Here is a 16,500-nt window from a genome sequence, read left to right as displayed (position 1 = left end):
GATACAAGTGGATCAATGATCAAGATTGAGTGTAAGACTTCTAACTCTTACACTGGTGTAAGAATATCCTGCCCTTATATATATATATAATATCCTGCAAATTATTTTATTAAATAAATAAAATACCAGACCACACGAGAAAAATAAATTTCAACATATGCCAAACAACATTAACTTCGAAGATAACATAATTAATGTAAGGGGAAGCTTGTCATTTTTATCCCAATACTAACAACCACCAAGCCTTATAGGACTAAGATGAGGTTGGCTACAAGGATCAAACAATGCCATCACTAGCTAATTGATAACTTTGATAATTGACTAGAACATGACAACCTGAACATTGATAAGTATCCTGCTTCCAACATTCATCATCCATGACCGCATGTATAATGCATGTCAATGCATTTTTGTTGGGCGTGAGAGCGCAGTGTTTATCACTCTCACAACAGGAGACAAGAATGCATCTATATCTACATTACTATGTACAAATGGATTGCGTGAAATATAATTTACAAAAGCATTATTTGTATTTTCTAACAGAAAAATGTAACACTAGACATTACAATAGGATACATGTTGACCTACAAACGGAACCTAGTTCTTACTGCTCACTCTCCTTATCTTCAACCCTTTCTTTCTCCAAATCAAATCCAAACTCAGCATCATCTTCATTCAAGTTTGGATCCAACTGACCAACATTAGAGTCATTATTCTGTGCGGTCTTTCTTGGCACTTGTGAAGCAGTGAAGGTATCCTTTGAACCATCATCGATTCTCTGTTTTTTAAGTGGAGGCAAAGTGCCTGCAAGGGTATCACTAGATCCAGAAGGCTCTAACTGGGGATGATTTTGCTTATCATGGGACAATGGAAGTGTTTCCGAGGTTGTCAAGGTACTACCTAATTTCTGCTGTTCCTCTATGATCTTCTGCAAGTATTTACCCTGTGCTTCAATCCTCATTTGTAACTGCTTTTGAACCTGGAGTATCATTGAAGTAAATGAAAGGTTTTATCATTAGAAGAAATGCTTACTCATAGAAGCACAAAACTATGAAATTTAAGAAGCAGCATTCATCTAATTATAGCACACAAGTCCTGAGACGAAATAGAAGCTAATTATTCTTCTTCATCAGAAGGCTAATTTAATATATATGTGATGGGTTTATCCAGCCAGCAAAAGATGCATGACTCACAGATCAAACAAACAAAAGATAGTCCGCATATTTTACAGAATTACATAAAATTTACAGGTCAAACAATTAAGCAGTGCCTTCTGTTTACTCCCACTGTACTAACGGACTGTATTAAAAATAATTGGTAAATTACGGGAAAAAATGAACTTTGAAGTTAAGATTTAAAACATTTAAAAATCGGCCCATCTCTTCAAATTACTACAGTAATATTTAAAGTTTCTATTGTAAATTAAACTTAAACTAATCACTCAGATTAGCCACATGAAAGCTTACTCAGTTATTCCTCTTTAAGAAACATGTCACTCGTTCTAATTTCTATCAATCAACAAAAAGAAGAACCATCCATATGGTAATAATGGTATAACTATAACAAATTTTACTTTATTTGTCACTGACTGAAAATGTTAAGGAAATAAAAAAAATAAAAGGATGGTTGAGGTAGAGTATCCAAGTTTAATCATAAGGAGGATGTACTAACTTGTAAGAGCTTTCATATGTGGTGTGAAAAGAAGAGGAATGATCAGGGTGCTACCATTAGTGAGTTACAGGAAGTATGCTATGTTTTCAACTAAGCATGTATTATCATTTTCTTTTTAAAAACTTTGCTTTTGGTCTTTCAGCATTAGCTCTTTCTAAACCTCTTTCTAAACTTTGCTTTTGCTTTTTAAGAGTGTTTGTGGGCCAAAATAGTGTTATCTCTCACAAATTGGAAAAACAGTAAGGCCAGGTACCAAACCTCAAGCTGTTCATGCAGACGTTTCTGAACCTCCATCTGCATTCTTAAAGCGTCACTGATTTGCAATCCCCTGAAGGCCATGAAGGTTTTCTTAAAATGTTAGAAGTAGATGCAGCATATTTTAAGGAGTTATAAATTATCTTAAAACAACTAAGATACCCACGGGGAAGAATCTGCGCCAGAAATGCTGTCTCCAGAATTCCTTTTCTCATCTTTAGAGTCTGAAAAAAAAAAATCCCACAGACTCAATTGAAAATGTGAAATCAAGACAACATGATGCTTGCAGTTAATTTGTTTCTAGGGAGGAAGGGAAAGAAAAATTAAAGCACCTTTACCATCAGCTGATGATTCAGGCAAGTACTTTGCAAGGCGATACTTCTGCATATAGTGATATCAAAAGAAATTAGAATCAATGTCAAATTAGTAAACAAACTGTCATTTAATGAATGTACCTAAATTATTAGACCAGATGACAATACCTGTAAATGGCTTTTAACGTGATAAATGGTCAGTCCAGGTACACCCATCACTCTCAGAACACCTTTCGGTGTTGCTCCTGTCATGAATAACTAATTTTTTTTAAAAAATTCCCAGAAATCAGCTAAATTTTTGCAGATCATCAGGCTAAAGAAGAAAAGGCCAAAACAAAACAGGGGAAAGAAAAAGTGTAGCACTTTCCGTCAATGAGCCTACATTCAGTAAAATAGTCAGCAACTGATCTGACTATTTTTTCTTAAAAAGTATTAAAAATTAAAAATTCAAATGACTTCCTAAATTGAAAGTGCTTCGCCTGCCAGCTCAGCATGCACACGGAGTTGAACCCAGCAGTTTTAAATAACAATCTGTATTGCCAAACAATTGTGATTCACTAGAAAGAAGAAACAACAGGAATTGTTCGAATATAACTTAGCATTGCTATTTTTTGTTTCACTCAAGAATGTGCATCTGCTCTGACTATTTTTTGTTCCAAAATATTTAGCACTTGAGAAAGCATTTTCCAAAAATTATTAAAAAGGTTGCAAAAATCGAACGGAATTCGAGGCAAAATAAAACTTCCCGAGCCCGATAGGATGCAAAAAGTAGCATTAACTCTCATTTTTAATGGCTACATTAAATTGAATTCATTCCATCCAGTCCAACATGGTATTCTCAATAAGCGTGCAACTCAATGCAATCCTTGGGACGCAAGTAGAAAACACGAGCAATATCTCAAATAGATACAGGAATAAATTGATCACAGCTTTCGAGAAAACAAAATAACCATCCTTTATATGTTGAACTACGTGATACTTTGCACACAGCATTACCTACTCGAAAATGTAACAAGCAATTCCCTAAAAAGCATTCTCTTGGGCACGTTATAACCAAAAAGAAAGACTTTAATTTTTCCATAGAGGACATGTTTTAATCTCAATAATGGAAAGAAATACCCACTATCTGGTCCACCAAGTTGTGTGATTGCATCCACAAAACGGTCATGAAGATCGCTTGTCCATCGTAAACGATGTTTCCCAATTCCACCAGCAGGAGCGGCATTTTTCACTGCAGATCCACTCAAAATCCCAACATTTGCAAGTTGTTCAGCACCACCTTGAGATTTATGTGGCACCATGGTTCCCGGCGAGAACTTCTTTGGGTGATACATAGTTACACTACCTACAATTCAAAAGGAAAAATATCATTTGAAAAATCCTTCAATTTGTACTGAATTGATCCACCATATTGGTAATTTAACAATAGTAGTACCCACCACATATGCACTTCACATTAATGAAACCTAAGTCAAACATAGAATTAACTAAAATCCTCAAATTCATTAGAGAAAAAAATAAATCTTCAGGTCAATTTATGGACACCAAAACAAAACTAGAAATATAACAACACATGAGATTTACCTAAGAGACACTCAAAATTGAACAAGCGAATCTGAACGAGAAGATTGTTGAGGGTTTGATGAGAGATCTAGGGCAACCAATAAACAACCAGTAGAAGTTCTCGGAGCACTCATTCTTCAACACGAAATCGATGCATCCGGAATCCAACAACAACTTGTTGGAATTGGATCGTTGCGGATCGAAAACGACGAATTGAATTGGCAGAGGAAGCAGGAGCTCCAGGAGTGGTGAAAGCTGAGATTTGAATTTTCCGGGAATCTGAGATAGAAAATGGAAATTTTCTCGGGAAAAGTTTGAGATTGGGGATTGGTGGTGTGTATGTGTATGTGTCTGAACGCAAGCTTCTTTCGTTTTTGTCTTTCAGGAAATGATTGGATTTTAGAGAGAGAGCGAGCGTTGAATTGAACAGAAGGCGGCGTTTTATTTGGACGTTGTCGTTAACCAAGGTGATGGGTCCCACACGAGAATCACGTATCAGTGCTCTTTGTGTGTTTTTATTTTGTCGTCGTTTTCCTAGATTCGGTGCCGTTTAACGCTCCTGAAAACTCAAGATTCCCAATGAAGACGGGTGGGGTGAAGATGTGGCCAGTGGCCGACTAATAATATTAATATATTCGTTTTATTTTATATTTGTTTTATCCTTAGTTGGTTTCCATTTTTTTTAATTACTTTATTTTATTCTTGTAAACTTATCCTTTGTTTTATTCTTTGTCGGTACGTTGAAGTAAATTTATAAAAATAGGAAATATAAGTTGGATACTTATGTAGATATAATTCTGAATTTTCTTCCCTCCTCGATCTTCTTGTTGTAAAAGTAAAACTTAACAAAAAAAAAATTATTTTTGCGAATACTACATTCATGAAAAAAAATAATTCAAATTTATATAAGAATCAAAAGTTTTGCTAAGCATAATGGAATATATTGAAGACTAGAATATTGAAATTACATTACGATCTATTATATTAGTAAATTATGGTGATCTTATTTGCAGCATAGGAGTTCGAAACCTTTCGAAATTGCAATGTAGTTAGAGACTACATTATCAAACACTAATTACTGATACATACAAAAAGTACGATAAAAACACTTAAAGGAGATCTAAAAATTGTATTTCTTTTATTTTAAAATAATTGTTATTTAAGATTTTGTCCAAGTGCAAGAAAGTCATTAAATATTCTTAATTGAGAAAAATATATAATTTTACTTTATTAAAATACCATTTTCTTCGATTAATGTTATCTCTTATTTTCACTAAGTAATGATACTAAGAAATTAGGATAAAATTAAAATAGAATAATTAATTTTTTTAAAAAAAAAACAGAAATTCCTCTATTTTCGATAGACCTACAGAAGAAATGAAAGACCGTATCATCGTATGAACTATGAAGCCTTTTTCTTATTAAGCTGGAAGCCGTTAACAAAGTAATAAGCATTGCCGGGAACTGCAATTAACTTATACCAGAGTCCATGTGAAGAAATAATCAATTCAAATGATAAAAAAGCTTATTTTCTTTAACCAAAGATTTTGAATTCGATCTTTGGAAATGAAATTTTTTATCTTGGAAGAGTCATTTATAAATGAGTCCAACTGAGAGCTCGAAGGTAATTGATGAACCAGTTGAGAAATTCATAAAATCCAAAGTTATGAAGTTAAAAAAACAAGTAGTTTTGTTGCCTCATGGAGGTAACCGATTTCAATGGCAAGTTTTGAAGGGATAAGTGCTTTATAAAACGTACTTTTTTATTCCTTGTTGTGCCATCAAAGGCCAGCTACAATGTGAGTGGAAGCATGCTGTAGGTAGGTGCAGTTCCTTCAACTATTCGATCACCAGAGGATATTTACGTGGTCAAAGGAAGTTGATCTCAAAATCATAGAAATGAAAGCCACTACAGCCAGTAAAAATGGACTGGCGGCGAGAAGTTTGAGTAATTTGTATGAAATTATAATTTAGTGTCGCTATTGTATATAAAAAAAATTACAATGGCAGATTCAGGCATGTAACAAGTAGAGAATGTAACCATTTGGATTTCAAGATATATTTTCTAGGTATAAAACATTTCAATGTGATTTTTCGACAAGAATACTGCAATGTGTCATCCTAATTCAACCAAATAATAAGCGTTTAGAGCGAAATGGCTTGAATATTGGACTATCTTTTGGATACAATGTTCACGTTGGTTTGAATCCATAACATTATGCAAATTAATTATGAAAATATTTTTATTTTGAAAATGTAGTATTACATGGATACTGACCTTTATTTATCACTATATGTGTAGCAAACTAACACCAACTGGACTACTCTCGTTTGGTGACAGTCCAAATCATATCAACTCTTACTTTTGAATGAGATAAAGAAGAAAAACTACGAAAGGTAAATTCAGGATTCACCCCAGTATCACCTAGTCTCTGTTGGGCTCTGTAATAGTTTTCAATAGTTCATAAAACTCAAGTTCGTGGCTAGTGTTGTTGGATATCAAGCTGTGAACAACGGTAGCCGAATCTAATGCCAAGTTTAAGGCATCAAATACTAACAAACTGAATTATGCAAAAAGTAAACAACTTCCCAGCACACAAACAATCCTCTCAAAATCACAAACATTTTCCTATGCCGCAAGACTACTAGCAATTGCAGTATAAGGAAACCATCTAAGTTGACTCAGAAAGAAATAGACAATGGATAGATGAAACATCAATGGAATTTTATGAAGGCAAAGGTGCCCAACTAATATAGATCTCTATTACGAAAACCTGCTTCACGCTTCTCCCATGATGGCCTACTCTCGTTTGCAATGTCCTTCTTGATCAGTCCTTCTATTGGCTTCATGATAAAGAGATACTGTAGACAGGAGCAATAAAATAAACAAGATAATGAATACATAATAAGAGAGGCAAATACGAGAGAAAACACGATAGGCCTCAAAGTTCACAAGCTTACTTGGATAGCAAAAATAAGAGGAATCCATAATTTTCCCCTCTGATTTGGATTTGGCCCTTCAATCAAATTCTTGTCAACATGAATAGACTCACTTTTGTTTAATGCTATTTCTGTGATTGTTTGGACTAGATGAGGAATCCAAGCAGTCCCATTTGGAAGAACCTGTCACCAAGAAGCACACATCCTCTCAATGCACATAAATGAGCGAAAAAAAGGATAAAAGGAAATTCCATGAAGCAAATCTCCAACCTTTTCCTCACTATCATTTTTGTTGCATCTCCCACTGTTCTCGATCAAAACAACAGGAATAGTAGAAGCCTAGGATTGAAAAAAAGAAAAGAAATACAAGCATGAAAATTATGAATTAGACACACACAACAGAAGCAACAAAATGATCTTGACATTTAAAATTAAATTTAAAATAAAAAAGAACAAAGGTAGCACAAGCTGGACAGAACTTTTTTTTAAAAGTTAGAAACGAACAAATATATTATAAGTTTATAACCAAGTACCAACAAAGAAAGTAATTTACACAATAGAGTGATGCTCTCCAAACCCATAGAATATCTAACAAATAAATCCCGCGAATGAAACTGTGTTCAGACATTAGAGTTTAGGATGAAAGAAGAGCCAAACAGACAATCCTGTTCCATAACAAATTAAGGAAAAGGTATCTCCTTGAAGTTCCATACATTTCACTTCAACCAGATAGACATACAACAGAATAAACAGCATTCTCCATAAAGCTTTGAGCTCTTCACCTCCTATTTGTACTCACCCAACATTCAAGAAAAACCCAAAGGAGCTGCTATACTATATATAGAGGTCAATGGGCAATATAATAAAGCAGGTTACTAGCAGGAATAAATACAATTACGGATTAAGACCAACTGAAATTTTCACATCAAATACTTAGGCTATGTCTTTGTACCAATGTTTTTATAACTGTACCAATCTTTGAGATGGTAAAGAAAGAGGTTCCAGGTTTTGAGGTCGGACAGCGGTTGAACAAGATAAAACTGGAATTTATACACGTATATCCATTATCCCATAAATAAATGATACTATGCAAAAAATATAACTAAAAAATGTTATATATATATATAAGTAAAATTATAAAGAAAAAATAATAAATTATATTTCTAACATGATTGAATTGATTCATGACTATATGATAACTCAATATTAAATATATATTACACTACCATATTAAACTAAATATACTAACTATATAATATGGATTACATAAAACATAATAAAAATATATTCTGAGAAACAGAGATAAATGAAAGGCTAAGTGGTTGGAGTCCATCACCTTTTAAAAATGCCCAGGTTCAATTCTCATATTTGCCACATTTTTAATAAAATTTTTTTATTTCTAAAGAGTTTATCATATATAAAATAATTTGAGCTATAATGTTCAGAGATAGTATTGGTGTGGTGGTTGAATGCCACCCTACCAAAGCACTGCCCAGGTTCGGATCTTGGTTTTACTCTTTTAGTGCAAAATCTCAAATAAATTGATCCAGTTCAACTGGTAAAGCCACATCCAGTTTGCCAATTCCAAATCCAGTTTTCAAAAAACCAAGTTCAGGGGAACAACTGGATCAGCCAGTGGAGCAGTTCATGGTTAACCCGGTCAAACCACCTGTTCGATTTAGGTTTGAAAACACTTCTCTGTACCAATAAGGCCATATATATAAATTAGCAAAGTATCCTAAATGAAGCAATGGAGCTAACTGTACTGTTTGCCACAGACCCAGGCAAACAGATTCCTAGATGACGGAATGCCTTTCGAAAGCCTAGAATCAATTAAACGGCCAATCTTTGTCTATCCACCCAAGGACCAAAGATTCATGAACTGAAATACTCTAACTGCTGATCGATGCCTCTACAGTTTTGACAAATTCAGATGCACATGAAGTTACAGAGATGAATACCTGAAATGCTTCTTTCTTTATCCGGGCACCAGATTTAACAGCTTTCAAGAGAGCCTCAGATCTTTTTGAGAAGAATTCATCATAAGGCAATCCATCTGGTGGAGAGAACTGGGCATGTGTGAGTGCTATTATAGCCTTGTTCCATATTCCTTTGCCAAAACTATCTGTTATAGCTTTGGCGACCAACCTATCCAAGTTGTCCACTCTATATGCATCCAAGCGATCCACGTAAAGCAGAACATCTATGGTCTTGTTCAGAAGAAAACTACTCAAACAAACCCAGATTCCGCCCAAACCAAAAAAGGGCAAGGAGAAAGAACAATAAATTAGTATTTTATTTTATTTTATTGAAAAAAATGCGATCAAAAACATGTTTTACAGGTGAAGAGTTACATGCTAAACATAAGCGTACCGTTTTATTAAACTGAGAGCCATATCATTGATATATCCCCCTTCAATGAGACCAGGAGTGTCAATAATGTTCAATGTAAAACCCGCCCTTGATCGTGATACCATCACAGGTCTTGGCCCTTCCGACTTTTCAAGATAAAAATAAAAAATAAAAAATAATAAAAAATAAACTCACAAGTAAGCATAACAAACTGATAACAATGAAATAACCACCCCATAAACCATCAAAGGAGAGCATCAACACAAACCTGAAAGGGACTAATTGAAACAACTCTTTCCCCAATGATGGAGTTCAAAGTTGAAGACTTTCCAACACCACCTTTTCCCATCACAAGTATAGTCAAAGAGTTCACATTCTACACACAAAGCAAACACAGAAATTCGCAAAGCAGAATGAAGCCTTCATTCAAATATAAACCCTAGCTAAAAACATGTATACAATTAATAAAAACAAAACATACAATCATTAAAAAAAAAAAAAAAGGAACCTGCTGTTTAAGTTGTCCCAAGAGCTCAAGCAACTTATTCTGAGTAGCAGGTGCGAATGTATTGATCCCTGACCACTCACGAATGACTTGAGATGCCATTGACGGATGTAATGTTCTACTAACGCAACATAGCCAAAAAGAAAAAGAAAAAACCAAAATAAATAAATACATAATTAAAATCGTGTTTTAGTTAATATTCAACAAGACGCCATAGAAACCTAACAAATAAAATTATATATATTATAAACCAAAGATTCAAGACAATTGGGACATAAATAATCCCTAACAATGGTGGAATAGAGAGGTAAAATGCTGAAAAACCCAATCTGGAAAATAATGAAATTGAGAATTGGGGGAGAAAAAGAACCTAAGGTGAAGAAAGAGAGAGGCGCATGAAATGAAAGAGTTAATAAGAAGAAAGGGAAAGAGGGGTATGAGAGCAAGAGCAAAGCACCGCACTTACCTTCTTCTCCTTATCCGACTATTTGAGCTTTTTTGATAGCACTGTCCGTCTTTGGCTCTTGGCTTCGACCTTTAAATACTACCTTCTTCTCGCTATCTTAGGAGTGAGAAAAAAAAAAAAAAAAACCCTCAGTTGTTTTTGTTTTTTTGTTTTTATACATGCAAATATTATGTTTTAAAAATTAAAATTAAATGATTTAGTGACTGTTTGTATCTTTTTTTAATGAAGAAAAAAATTGAAAGTTAAAAGTTTATAAGAGTAGCTTTTTTTTTAAGTTCTTATCTATTTTTCTTGAATTGTGTATTTTTTTTTAAATGAAGAGTTATAAAGATAGAGAGAGATAATTTTATTGATATATGTGTTTTTAAGCTAATTTTTTTATGTAATTACCAAAAGGCTTTTAGCTTTTTTTTAAGCTTTATTTTTAGCTTTAGCTTGTAAGTAGCTTATAGCTTAAAAAAAAGAAAGGATCCAAACGGGCTCTTATTTTTTAAATAGTATATGACTTTAATGTTTCTATAGTGAATGTAAATAAGTTATTTGTATTCACTCCCAAAATGACGTCATTTTGGGTTGAAAAATTAAAAATTATTATGAGAAAAACTATTATAACCCTGAAAAATACAATGGTTTTCGTCCTAAAATGATGTCATTTTGTGCTTAATGTAGATAACTTATTTATATTGACTGCAGAAAAAACAAACTCATGGTATATATATGGGTTTGATATTTTTCATGTGTGGAAGATAAAATTATCTTCTACAACATGAGAAGCATTCAATCATATATATATATATATATATATATATATATATATATATATATATATATAAGTTTACGATTAAAAAATAAGAATTAATTTTATTTTTATTAATCCCCACATTTTTTTTCAATAAAGCTTTTTCTAGATTGAAAATTTCTTTTTATTTTATTTTATTAAGGGCCCTAAGCCCAAAAAGAAAAATAGTTAAGCATTACAACAATTAGTTGCATCTATGTTCTCATCAATCAATACTAAGATATCATATGGTACATTAATAAAAAGGGTTTAAATTATACAAAAAAAAAGGGTTTAGTTTCTCTCATATTTTAATAGATAGTTTTATTTCTTATACATATATAAAAGTAGGTGGGACCCATATTTTTTTCCTTTTTTTTCTCTACGCATGGTTTCATATGGGCCCTCACACACTTTTTTATGTGTATAGGAAATAAAATCTCTCATAACATGAGAAATATTAATCCCTTAGTATATCTTGGCAGTTTCCCAATTCGAGTGTTGTCAAGGTTAATACTAGGGCCGGCAAAATGGGTTGAGCCCGCCGGGCTGGCCCGCCCCGCCTGCCAAATGGGGCGGGCTGGGTTGAGTTTTTCAACCCACCAACCCGCCAAACTCGCCTCGCCAAACCCGCCAGCCCATATGGGTCAGCCCGCCAAGTCCTTTTTTTTTTTTTTTTTTTAGGTTACCCAATTGTTATGTAGCTCCGTATCTTAGATTTCTCTGCATGCAAGTGGCTTTTTTGAATTGTTGTTGACTGCTCATACAACACTTTGTTACTTGTTTTGTTACTCTATTTTATCCTGATATGATTTTTTTATTATTATTTTTGGATTGAAAGATGCATATTTATATGCAAATTATTAAACACTGATCTTCTTGGTTTCATAAGCACATTAGGATTTTATGCAGATTTTTGTATGCTTTTATGCAGATTTTTTTATGTGATTTTATGCAGAATTTAATTTTTTGTATTTAATTTTTATATTTTTATATTTTAGGCGGGCTGGCCCGTAGCCCGCCAGCCCCCTCATAAAACGGGCCGGGTTACTCAATTCAACCCATTTTGTCAAAACGGGCCGGGGCGGGCCAGCCCATTTTGGGCGGGCTAGTGGCGGGCCGGGCCGGGCTGGCCCATATTGCCAGCCCTAGTTAATACGGATAAGGCTGCGCGTGGTAACCCTGGTCCAACTGCTTGTGGGGGTGTCATTCGTGATGGGTGTGATAAATGGCTTGGTGACTTTGCGTATAAATTAAGGGAGATGTTCTTCATTCAAAGTGTAACCTCCGATCCAAACTCAAGCTTTGTCCTTCAGAATACCTCCACATGCACTCTATTGATATGAATGTGAGAAGCACCATCAATTTAAATTCAATTTCATCCAGCCAACAACAAGTGCAACCCAATGAATATCATTTGAAGAGTTAGAGTTAAGATCATAAGTCACTACTAGAAAATTCGTAAATACCGACAAAAAATTATGAGGGAAAAATATCCCTGACAACCTACGACAGAATTTGCGACCACGAGACAATTGCGACGGTAAAAAGGCCAACTTTCCATCACCAAAATACCATGCAGTATCCCTCTCATTTCGGTCGCAATGTCCGAGGGAAACAAAAACCCTCACAATAATTAAAATTTGTGATGGATAATAGCGACGAACAATATTTAAGACGAAATTTTCACCGCAAAACATAGGAGCAAAAGTTCCGATTGAAATTTCATAATATCTGCTCGAAAATTGCGTCGGCCTTTACGATGGCATTAGTTGCGAGGGAATAACAACAGATATATTACAAATAGTTGCGAGGGAATGAAATTCGTCGCAAATTTCATAAATTTGGAAAGTACCATTATAGGTAGGAGAAGACTATATAGAAGAGATGCAATATGCGTATGAGAAAAAGTCATTAAATACGTTCTCGCATCCTCTGTCACGGACATTGAGTGCGAGTAGAATGCCAGTAGTGCCCATATAGGCTAATCTAAGGAGAGATAAGACAATGTAGAAATTTATGTTGTATGTATTTTGAGGTTTGGGAGTTTAGGTTATTAACAGTTTTGCCTCTTTGATTTTTTTTTCTTCGCTAAGCCATGCTTCTTTGGATGATATTTTTGTCCAAAAAGAGATGCAATGTGCATGGGAGTCTCATTGAGTGCGTCTAGGATGGAAGTGTCAATGTCGAAGAATCTAAAGAGAGATAAGACTGTGGTGACAATAAAGTAATACTTGTCAGATATGGGCAAGAGACAAAGACAAGACGCAATACTCAAAGATACCCACTATGTTGCAGCGAAGGACCATGAGTAGTTAGCAGTGCAATGCAACTAAACATGACTAAAGTACTTTAGACTAAGTTCAAAGTTTTTATTTATATATTAAAATAATTTTTTTAAAAATAATGTGTTCATCCTTCTATATTCTTCAATTGTTTACATCTTCTGGACTCTGCTAAAGAACATTATTTAGCACGTGGAATTGTAGGGTGAGAGTGAAAAGAGGAGGAAAATGCCTGAAACAGACATGCTCCACCCATCCTCATCACTATACAAACGAATGAAAAGTGACACATGCTTCCGATGCTACCAGAAAGGGCAGTGGTCATGGTATTTAGTTTCTCAACTTTCTTTTTATGGCTTTACTGTCTTGGTATCCTTTAGTTTGATAACACATTTCAATTTTTATTATTTTTTAGGGTTTTTTTGGAATATACTTTGACAATGGAATAACAATTCTGTTAAATGGCAAGTTTGATATACTATAGGATTGTTGGGAAGGAAAAATAAAATAGTAAGGTGAGGAGGAAACAAAAACAGAAATGGTGTTTCATTAAATGGTGAGGAGGAAACAGAAACACATGTATTCTTATTTTCTATGTTCTCATCACATGGCCCACACATTTCCATGTGAGTATACGAGATAAAATTATCTTGTACAATATGAAAAATATTAACCACACACACAAATATATATATATATATATATAGAATTTTAATTTTTGGTAATTTTTTGTTTACAATTTGAAATTTAGCGAAATTTAGAAATTTCCTAGTTCTTTGCGAGGGAAGATACTTCAATCGCAAGGTGCGACTGAATCCGCGATAGATATTGGTCATTTTTTATGATCGTTGTGATTATTTATTATCATTAATTAGGGGTTTGCGAGGGAAGTAAGTTCCGTCGCAAGGTGCGACGGAATCCGCGACCAATATTGGTCATTTTTTATGACCGTTGTGATTATTTATTATCATTAATTAAGGGTTTGCGAGGGATGCATTTTCCGAAGCAAATTGCAAAATTTAGGGGAATTTTGAAATTTTAAAAGGCAAATATTTCCTACTTTTTTGCTAGGGAATATTTTATCATCGCAGGCTGCGACGGATAATGACGAGTTTGTGAGGGATGCATATTCTGAAGCTGACGACGACAAAATTGGCTACGATATATGACTTGGAAGATGAAACGATCTTTGCTATGGATATTGTGATATCTCAGAGGAAATATGCTATCGATATTCTTGAAGAGACTGTTTTGTTAAATTCTAAGTCTGTTGATACCCTTATGGAAGCAAGTGTCAAGCTTCTACCAAATCAGGGGGAGCCATTTCAAGATCCTGAGAGGTAGAAAGGATTAGTTGGAAAACTGAACTACCTCACAGTCACTCGGCCTAACATTTCATTTGCAATTAGTGTGGTAAGTCAGTTTCTTAATTCTACATGTCAAAAACACTGGAATGTCGTTATTCGTATTCTTATGTATATCAAAGCATCTCTAGAAAAAAAAGGCCTTGAATATGAAGATAAAGGTAATGTTAAAGTTGTTGAATCCTTTGATGCTGATTGGGCCGGTTATCCTACTGTTAGGAGATCTACTATTGGATATTGTGTCTTCGTTGGAGGCAACTTCTGAAAAAGCAAGAAGCATAATGTTGTTGTCAGATCAAGTGCTGAAACAAAATACTGTTCCATGGCTATTACTACACATTTCATCCAATCTAGTGTTTCATGAAAGAATCAAGCATATCAAAAGAGATTGTCACTTTGTTCGAGGGAAGATCCTTGGTGGTGAAATTACAACTAGTTTTGTACCTTCTAATGATCAATTAGTAGATATATTACAAAGTCTTTGAGGAGTTATCGAATAGAGTTTATATTTAATAAACTTGATGATTATGATGTATAACTATAGCTTGAGGGAGAGTGTTGGAAAAAATTATCTAAATTAAACTTGATGCTTATGATCTATAACTCCAATCTAGAGTTTTCATGAATATTAGACAAAATTAACATAAGATACTTTTTCCATATAATTTAACTAATCAACTTGTCTAATTGATAGAAAATTGCTTTATATATGATTTACAATATTCTAGTCAACTGCAAATATCTAGAAGTTTCCATTGCTATATACTTAGAAGACGATTTATATTTACTACTAAAAATTTTTATCACCCTTACAATAAACTTAATCATCATCGAATGAAATTAAATTAACGGTGAATAAAACATGATGGAAAGAGAAAGTTAAGAGAAAGAGTAGCAGAAATCATGGAAGCCAAAAAAATAATTTATATCAAATGACAATCGTTGATTTAATTTTATCCAACAATGATTAAATTGACTGTAAAGGTGTAATATTTAATCTTATTTGAAGAAATGTAAGTATTAAATCTAGATCGTTTGCTATAGAATTAGGATAATGAACAAATAATAAATATTGATCTTTTTTATTTATTTAATTCGTGCCATGCATATGATTTTGTAACCTAGTTTAATAAGTAACAAAAATGAAAATATTTACGTTATAGTTAAAGTTTTTTCTTCTTATGTTCATGTTATTTTAACAATTATATTAACTATAACTTTGTTATAATTTCTGTTTGTTATGTGGGGTTTTTGACCCTTTTGCCCCTAATTAAATAATTAATAACCAATTTGCCCCTCCCCCAGAACTATCCACCATCCTGCCCCCATTTAGTCGATTATGTTACACTTGTAATCGACTAAATGGGCTAAACTCAGAAATTATGAAACGCGAATTTTAGTCGACTAAAAACTCACCTTAATCGACTAAATTGTTTGCACTTTTAGTCGACTAAGCACATTATTTAGTCGACTAAAGATCGCGAAAAACCCTATATCCAGACCTCTCTTGGGCTCATTTTCAAAATATTCGAAATCAAAACTTCTCTCTTGGTCTCTTTCTCTTGTTTGTCAGCTGGGAACCTTCCAATCACCCTTCCATTTCATCCCACCACCTCTAAGACATAGTAATTCTGAAATCATTGTCATTTTCCTTTATTTCTCAATTGTTTCCCCCAAATCCGAACCCTAACCCCTAAAATCTGATTCCTACCCCCAAAATTCGTGTGAAAGATGAGCTCAAGTCCAAACATGTATGTTACCATGATTTACTATGATGGAAAGCATTATGAAGGCCCCAACGGTGTTCAATTTGAAGGAAAAACGAAAATGTTGAAAATCAAACGGGGCACTACGTACAATGAGCTGAAGGGGAGGATTAACCAAAAATTGGGGCTACGGAGCCATGGCGTTCAACGGATGATCGCCAGGGTAGAGTCTACAGTTGGTAAGGATGCTATATTCTACATTGGTAATGATATATGTGACGATGAAGATGTGGATTGTGTC

General features: G+C 33.9%; 2 protein-coding genes across 6 annotated transcripts; both read right to left on the bottom strand.

Moving 5' to 3' along the window:
* Positions 1-206: 206 nt before the first annotated feature.
* LOC133300450 (protein PHOSPHATE STARVATION RESPONSE 3-like) lies at positions 207-4,196 on the bottom strand. Of its 3 annotated transcripts, none has more exons than XM_061499997.1 (7): positions 3,825-4,196; positions 3,360-3,585; positions 2,409-2,485; positions 2,259-2,307; positions 2,093-2,150; positions 1,930-1,999; positions 207-979 (listed from the first exon to the last, which is right to left on the bottom strand). In XM_061499997.1, the coding sequence occupies exons 2-7, from the start codon at positions 3,463-3,465 to the stop codon at positions 605-607; spliced, it is 735 nt and encodes a 244-aa protein (XP_061355981.1). In that variant the 5' UTR covers positions 3,466-3,585; positions 3,825-4,196; the 3' UTR covers positions 207-604. The 3 variants fall into 3 exon arrangements, with proteins under 3 accessions (XP_061355981.1, XP_061355979.1, XP_061355980.1); XM_061499995.1 differs by having other exon boundaries at positions 3,364-3,585; XM_061499996.1 differs by having other exon boundaries at positions 2,265-2,307; positions 3,364-3,585.
* A 1,899-nt stretch (positions 4,197-6,095) lies between these two features.
* LOC133300456 (translocase of chloroplast 34) lies at positions 6,096-10,097 on the bottom strand. Of its 3 annotated transcripts, none has more exons than XM_061500010.1 (8): positions 10,067-10,095; positions 9,604-9,721; positions 9,364-9,471; positions 9,117-9,241; positions 8,705-8,969; positions 7,014-7,082; positions 6,765-6,926; positions 6,096-6,665 (listed from the first exon to the last, which is right to left on the bottom strand). In XM_061500010.1, exons 2-8 carry the CDS (start codon positions 9,700-9,702, stop codon positions 6,552-6,554), a joined length of 942 nt encoding a protein of 313 aa, XP_061355994.1. In that variant the 5' UTR covers positions 9,703-9,721; positions 10,067-10,095; the 3' UTR covers positions 6,096-6,551. The 3 variants fall into 3 exon arrangements, with proteins under 3 accessions (XP_061355994.1, XP_061355995.1, XP_061355993.1); XM_061500011.1 differs by lacking the exon at positions 10,067-10,095 and adding an exon at positions 9,971-9,993 and having other exon boundaries at positions 9,604-9,718; XM_061500009.1 differs by having other exon boundaries at positions 6,097-6,665; positions 9,604-9,718; positions 10,067-10,097.
* Between the last annotated feature and the right edge of the window lie 6,403 nt (positions 10,098-16,500).

This window comes from Gastrolobium bilobum, unplaced genomic scaffold (genome assembly GCF_033153095.1).
Source record: "Gastrolobium bilobum isolate Gb01-03AN ecotype WA unplaced genomic scaffold, APGP_CSIRO_Gbil_v1 utg83583, whole genome shotgun sequence".
NCBI lineage: Eukaryota > Viridiplantae > Streptophyta > Magnoliopsida > Fabales > Fabaceae > Gastrolobium > Gastrolobium bilobum.
Note: the sequence above shows the minus strand (reverse complement) of the source record. Positions and strands in the feature narration are given on the sequence as shown.